Source organism: Cyprinodon variegatus, unplaced genomic scaffold (genome assembly GCF_000732505.1).
Source record: "Cyprinodon variegatus isolate N-32 unplaced genomic scaffold, C_variegatus-1.0 Scaffold156, whole genome shotgun sequence".
Lineage (NCBI taxonomy): Eukaryota > Metazoa > Chordata > Actinopteri > Cyprinodontiformes > Cyprinodontidae > Cyprinodon > Cyprinodon variegatus.
The window spans coordinates 1,154,079-1,160,978 of NW_015150609.1; the positions used below are offsets into that span (position 1 = coordinate 1,154,079).

Genomic DNA, 6,900 nt, shown 5'->3' on the forward strand with positions numbered 1-6,900 from the left:
AAGGACCAACCAAGGACCAGCCAAGGACCAACCAAGGACCAGCCAAGGACCAGCCAAGGACCAACCAAGGACCAGCAAGGACCAAATTCACCAGCATTAAAAAATCCCTCCATCTTCTCTGTCTTCCCTCAGGGTGGTAGTGGGCGGTGCCTATCTCCGTCAGTCTATGGGTTAGAGGCCGGGTCCAGCCTGGACAGGTGGCCAGTCTGACACAGGGCACATTGAAATTATAATTTGGTATTTTCACTCACAGATAAAAACCCCAGAGCTTGAGTTTGAGACGATCAGATGCTGAAAACCAGTTTTCCTTCCAGCCAATCAGAAACCATCCTCACCTATCAGGCGCCCATGGTTACCATCCACAGCGCAGCGTCATCCAACGCCTGAGGAGGGAAGATGCAAATAAACAAAGGGAAATGTCCACAGATGTCACTTTGCATCCTGGGTACCTGGTGCTGCAATCAGGAACAGAATCAAAATAAGAAAAAAATACAACTTCATCATCTTATTTCATCTGCATAGATCTTATTAATCAATTTATTTCAGGACATTTTTACTTGTTTTTATCAGCTGAGATGATCAGTTTTTGCTGATTCATCCCATGAAATAAAGTGATATTTCCTCTTTATGATTTACATCAGCAATTCTTTATAAATTACAGTCAGCTTTAAGCTTCAGCCGTATTAAGAGTTACAGTTCTTCTTCTAATCTGTTAGATCAGGAGTCTGCACGCTTGGCCTCTGGGTTCCAGTTAGATAGTAAACAATGTTCTATTGCATGTGTTTGTTATTCCTGCCCTCCATAGAGTCCATCTAGACCCACCTCAGCACGGCGGCGCCCTGCAGCTGCCATAAGAGACACGTGCTATAGATGACATTAGTAGAAACTGTGAGTTCAGTAAAAACTGGGTAATTGTTGGGTTGACCTCAGACCAGTGTCGCCCTGGGTAAAGAGCCATCCGGTCCACCACTGGATAAAAACTGGACCAAATATAATTTAAAGGTTTGATGCTCAAGTTCTCAGTTTTACTTCAGTAACTACCGCTGAGAACATTAACATCCGTTTTGCGGTTATTAACAGTTTCTACTAATTTATGAGCACTTATTTTGAAATGTTACCGGAAGTACGCAGCAACTGCTTTTTCGCTGTTTTACGTTGTTTGAAAAGTTGAATTAAACCTTTAAAGTTCGTTAAAGTTTCCTCTCAGGCCGCTTTGTTTTGACTGTGTGATTAAATAACGGTTTAATGTGGTATTATTATCAGTTCCGCGGCTCTTCCGGCCTAATGTGGAGCTAAGCTAACGGCTAGCTGCCGCCGCCGCGCGCCGCTCCCTGCAGGTCGCTTTGATGAGCAGCGCGCGCCTGTCCTATCACGCAGCGGCGGCTACAGGAAAGGGCGGCTGGGGGGAGGAGCGGCTGCTGCTGGGGCAGACCTGCACCTCCTGCCGCCCCACTTCCTGGACCTCCTTCCCTCCCGCAACATGTACAGGTACCTCGGAGGACTGCTGACCCGGGGAGCGGGGGGTCTGTACCCCGCCGCGGACACGCTCCTCCCGGCCTCCTCCCTGCTGCGGCACCGAGGCTACAGCCAGGCGGTGGACCCGAGCGACGACCCGAACTTTTTCACCATGGTGGAGGGCTTCTTCGACCGCGGAGCCGGTATCGTGGAGGACAAGCTGGTGGAGGACCTGAGGACCCGGGAGAGTCCGGAGCAGAAGAGGAAGCGGGTCCGCGGGATCCTGCGGATCATCAAGCCCTGTAACCACGTCCTGAGCCTCAGCTTCCCGATCCGCAGAGACAGCGGAGAGTGGGAGGTGATAGAGGCGTACCGGGCGCAGCACAGCCAGCACCGCACGCCCTGCAAGGGAGGTGAGACCCGAACCCAGTAGGGAGGTCAGACCCGAACCCAGTCAGCCCCTCAGCAGCACAGATTTAATCAGATTTAAACTCTTTATTCAACTATTATAATTAATGATCATTTTCCTCCATATTGGATTTTTATTGTCTCCTAAAAACAGCATAAAGATTAAAAACCGATTTTCTTTAGTTTAAAAAAAAAAAAATTATTCTGTTGCTTCTTAATGGATCAGAACCGGTCCCAGCAGAACCGAACCTCCTGCAGCGGTTCTGATCTGGTTCTATGGACTGACCCACTGATTATGGATCAGAACCGACCTGCTCCATGGATCACAGCATCTATAGAGGCTCGGTTCTGATGGGTTCTGATTGGTTCTGTTGGGTTTCTTTACCTCCTAAATGTGTTTGTTATGATGACAGTCTGTGACCCGGTTTCAGTGGTTCTGCAGAGAACCCAATCCTTGGTTCTGAGGGCTGGAGTAGAACTGTTCTGGTGGAGTTCTGGACCCCAGTGTTTCCATGCTGGACCGGTTCTGTTGGATCCGTAGTAATGGTTCTTCCATGGAGCCGAAGGAAACAGAAACCAGAAGGTTTCTGATAACGGATCGGACCCACAAACCGGGCCCAGGCAGAACAGTTTGGTTCTGTTGATCTGTGGATCCGGATCAGAACCGTATAAACTGATAAAAAAGGAAGGTTTGGTTGTTATTGTCCAGCTTTAGAACCTAGAACCGGTTCTGGATGAAAACATTTGGGTTTTCAGGATTCTGCTATGGTTCTGGTTTTTCAGAACCAGCAGCTTAATCTCTGTGGTTCTGATGGTCTCAGCAGACTGAGGTTCTGTTCTGACTGGGCTCAGGGTTCTGTGGCACCTTCGTGGTTCTGGTACCGGTCAGGAATGCTGACGTTCTGGTTCGGCTCTTCTGAACATCCTGGGGTTCTGTTCATTAGAATGGTTCTGTTCAGGTTTCTTGGTTCTGCTGCTCAGATCTGGTCCAGTTTGTCAGCAGAAACCGGGTCGGCCTCCCGGCAGGAGGAGGTCCGGTTTGGTTTCGGGTTCTACTGCGGCTCAGAAGGCGTTTGGGTTCTGGTAGGGTCCGGTTCTGGTTCTGGGTGTAGAACAGGTTTGTGTTCCGTCAGTCGGACCGTCTGGATTAAGTCCGGTTCAGTCGGTCAGCAGGACCGGACCAGAACCAGAAGGTGTCGCAGAAGCTGACCCACGGCACCAGAACCTCATGATAAATGGGTTAATCTGAGCTGAAGCTGCCGTCTCAGAACCCGTCAGAACTCCAGGTGACCCGTCAGAACTCCAGGTGACCCACTTTAACCCTGAACACGAGTTTGGACCTGAGCTGCTATTGATTTTCCAGCCGGATCAGAACCGGTCTGGGTCGGCTGCTGGGCTCGGATCAAACCGGTCCCACTGGTTCTACCGGGACGGCAGGCAGCAGCACCTCTGGTTCAGTTTTTCCTTTATTCATTGAACCAAATCCAAACGGACCTTCTGGTTCTGACCGGACCTAGAGGTCCGATTCGGTTAGGCTCCATGGAGAGCAGAGCAGGACTGGTTCTGGTTCTGGTTCTGGTTCTGGTTCCTGTGGATCAAACACTGAAAAATTAGAAGTTGAAATTTGAAGTTCAGCAGAAACTGGGGAGGATTTTCAAAATAAAACTACTTCCTATTGGTCAGCCTCCTCAGCAGCTGTTTGACCAGAACCGCTTTTACTCCCATTGGTTTAAAACTGCTTCTTTGTTTTTAATCTGAAAAGTTGATCTGCTTTTTATTTTTATTTCTATTTTTTTCACTGTTTTTATTCTGTTTTGGGTCTGATTTGTGTAAAACGACAGACGACCGATCAGGTGCAGGTTCTGCTGAAGCCGCTCGCTCTGTTCATCTTAAATCTAGATCTAGAATCCGTAGTTCTTTCCGATTCCTTTTCATATTTTAATGTAGAATAAATGTTGGATTTAATAGATTTGAAAGTCTGTGATTCTTCCAGATCCTTTAGACTGAGGTGAATATCTGAGTAGAGACGCAGTATAGATCCGATACCATTTATAGATCTGATGGTATCAGAAGCTGCTCTGGTATCAAACGGGTTTGATTGGACTGAAAGGTTCTGTTTTTATTTTATTCTTTAGAAATTCTTAATTTTCTCATTTTTTTAAGGACAGTGGAACAATCAAAGCCAATCTATTTAACTCACATCTGTTCTGTTGAGGCGAACCTTTGGTTCTGGCCCAGGATCATTAATCAGAACTGCCTCGGACCGGTTCTGGGCTTTGGTTCCGGGTGCTGAAGCTGCTGGTTCTGTGTTTCAGGGATCCGGTACAGCACCGACGTCTCCGTGGACGAAGTCAAAGCGCTGGCCTCCCTGATGACCTATAAATGCGCCATCGTGGGTCAGTACCGCACACACAGAACACGACCCGTGACCCGCTTCCTGACTCTAACCAGAACCTGCTGTTCCAGATGTTCCGTTCGGAGGAGCCAAAGCCGGAGTCAAGATCAACACTAAGAACTACACCGTAAGCTGCTGCGAAAACGGGCCCAACAGAACCCGGCTGGTACCGGTCAGAGTGGGCCTACCTGCAGAAGGAACTCTGGATCCTGAATTGGTTCTGGAAAAACAACCGGACCCAAATCTGGACCAGAACCAAAGAAAGGAGCTCAGAAAGCCCCAGAAGAACAACCAGCAGCTCAGATGTTTGGGTCAGAACATCAGAACCAGATCTACCTACTGGTCCTGAGAAGAACTGGACCTCAGGTTCTGCTTAGATCCCTGCCACTGCTGGCTGTAGATGGGTGATCTGGTCCGGTTCCGATCCACTGTAAAACACAGCTGGTTTTAACAGTTTGGTTCTGTAGAACCCGTCCTGATTAGAACAGGAGGTCTGAACATGGCCGCCTACAAACCAAATAAAGGAGCGGCTGAGTAAAGCCGGCTCTTTGTTAGAAGCTCCTGCCATGGTTCTGACCCGGTTAGACCGGTTCCTCTGGGTTGGAATAAGCAGCTGTCTGCAGTGGGTGGAGGCGGGCAGCAGGGGGCGCTGCAGCACGTCACCCTCTGAGTTTCATGTCTGTTTTTCAGGACGCTGAGCTGGAGAAGATCACCAGGAGGTTCACCATCGAGCTGGCCAAGAAGGGATTCATCGGTGAGCCCACCGGGCCGGCTGGTTCTGGTCAAGCCCGCCTCAGAGGACACAGTAGTTAAAGACTGACCCCACTGATCCGGTTCTCCCTCAGACCGGGCATCCGGGTCCGGAGCAGGACCCGATCAGAACAGACTGAACTGGAAAAATGTGATTAGTTTGTTCAGAAAACCCGGTTCTGCCCGGTTCTACTCGGGTCAGACTGACACCAGAACAACGTAAACATCAAAGGTTAAAGAAAAACATTCAGTCAACCTCCAGGTTCTGATTTGTTCTGGTTCTGATGATCTGGAACCGCAGTAAACAGACGTGGTCTCAGGAACCGGTTCTAGTCTTCAGGCAGTTTGCTCTGAGGAAATAAATGTTTCCTCACCTCCTCTGGTTCTGGTTCTGTGAACAAAGACCCAGCTGGTCTCTGAGGACCTAAAGGTTCTACATGGTTCCTGCCTGACCAGCAGCTCAGAGACCAACCGGACCTTTATGGTCCAGGTCCTAATCTCACATGAGGAGGTTGGACCTGAAGTGGTTCCATCTGGGCTCTGAGCTGGAGAAGGTTCTGATTCACCCAGTCCTCCCGGATCTAGACTGTGGAGTTAGCATCCATGTTGGAGGAGAAGCTGTTAGACCAAAACCAGAACATCCCAGGAGGTTCTGAACCCATGGGTCTGAACGCTGAGATGCAGCAGCACCAGTTCAGAGGTTCTGGATAGGTCCAGAGTAAAGCGACCCGCCGTTCTGTAGAACCTGGTTACCCAGAGTTAGCTGGTACCGTTAGCGCTGAGCCTGCTGCCTCTGACCTTCAGTCAGGGTGGTCCAGTTCTGTTCTAACGGTTCTGTTCAAACGGTTCTGTCTGTCGCCCTGAAGGCCCCGGCATCGACGTTCCTGCTCCAGACATGAGCACCGGAGAACGCGAGATGTCCTGGATCGCCGACACCTTCGCCACCACCATGGGTTACAACGTGAGTCTGACCTCCGTCCAGCCCTGATCCGGACCCGGTCCCAGAACCGCCCCGATCGGGTCCTGAAGGCGCTCCACAGACATCCAGTCAGTCTTTGTTTGTTGTTCCCGTAGGAGACGTTGTCCTGCAGCCGGGTGGAGAACAGAAAAACACAAACAGTCTCCGTACGGCGGTGCAGGTCCCTCAGATCAAAACAACAACGACCTAAACAGTCCGCTTAGATCAGCATCGCATAGATCAGCATCGCATAGATCAGCACCACATAGATCAGAACCGCTTAGATCAGCATCGTATAGATCAGCACCGCTTAGATCAGCACCACATAGATCAGAACCGCTTAGATCAGCATCGTATAGATCAGCACCACTTAGATCAGCATCGCATAGATCAGCACCGCTTAGATCAGCATCGCATAGATCAGCACCGCATAGATCAGCACCACATAGATCAGCGCCGCTTAGATCAGCATTGCATAGATCAGCACTGCATAGATCAGCACCACATAGATCAGCGCCGCTTAGATCAGCATCGCATAGATCAGCGCCGCTTAGATCAGCATCGCATAGATCAGCACCACATAGATCAGCGCCGCTTAGATCAGCATTGCATAGATCAGCACTGCATAGATCAGCACCACATAGATCAGCGCCAAATAGATCAGCGCCACATAGATCAGCACCACATAGATTAGCGCCACTCCTTCCATCTGCTGGCTCTCTGCTCAGGGAATGCTAAACCCAGGGGCGGATTTAGGAACTGTGGGGCCCTAGGCAAAGACAGGCAGGGGCCCCTCTGAGAAGACAACACATTAAACAGAGCCGTTCTACAGATATAGAAATGTTAATAGAATAGACATCCATTATCTGTTCTAGGTTGTGTCCCTCTCCTCTTGTCCCTTTTCTTCTTGTTTTCCTCTCTATGTTTTGTACTC

At 49.7% G+C, this 6,900-nt stretch overlaps 2 protein-coding genes across 2 annotated transcripts in view; one reads left to right on the forward strand and one right to left on the reverse strand.

Annotated features, from left to right (window-relative positions):
• The window catches only part of fam35a (family with sequence similarity 35 member A), a 10,817-nt gene extending 9,186 nt beyond the window's left edge, over positions 1-1,631 (reverse strand). The window contains exon 1 of the mRNA XM_015377541.1: positions 1,493-1,631. The gene's annotated coding sequence lies outside the window, so the exon portion shown is untranslated. The remainder of the gene's footprint in view (positions 1-1,492) is intronic.
• Positions 1,312-6,900, forward strand: part of glud1 (glutamate dehydrogenase 1) — an 11,464-nt gene continuing 5,875 nt past the window's right edge. The window contains exons 1-5 of the mRNA XM_015377539.1: positions 1,312-1,868; positions 4,179-4,259; positions 4,330-4,385; positions 4,949-5,012; positions 5,875-5,969. Of these exons, the coding sequence (XP_015233025.1) occupies positions 1,481-1,868; positions 4,179-4,259; positions 4,330-4,385; positions 4,949-5,012; positions 5,875-5,969 (684 nt within the window). The 5' untranslated portion in view covers positions 1,312-1,480. The remainder of the gene's footprint in view (positions 1,869-4,178; positions 4,260-4,329; positions 4,386-4,948; positions 5,013-5,874; positions 5,970-6,900) is intronic.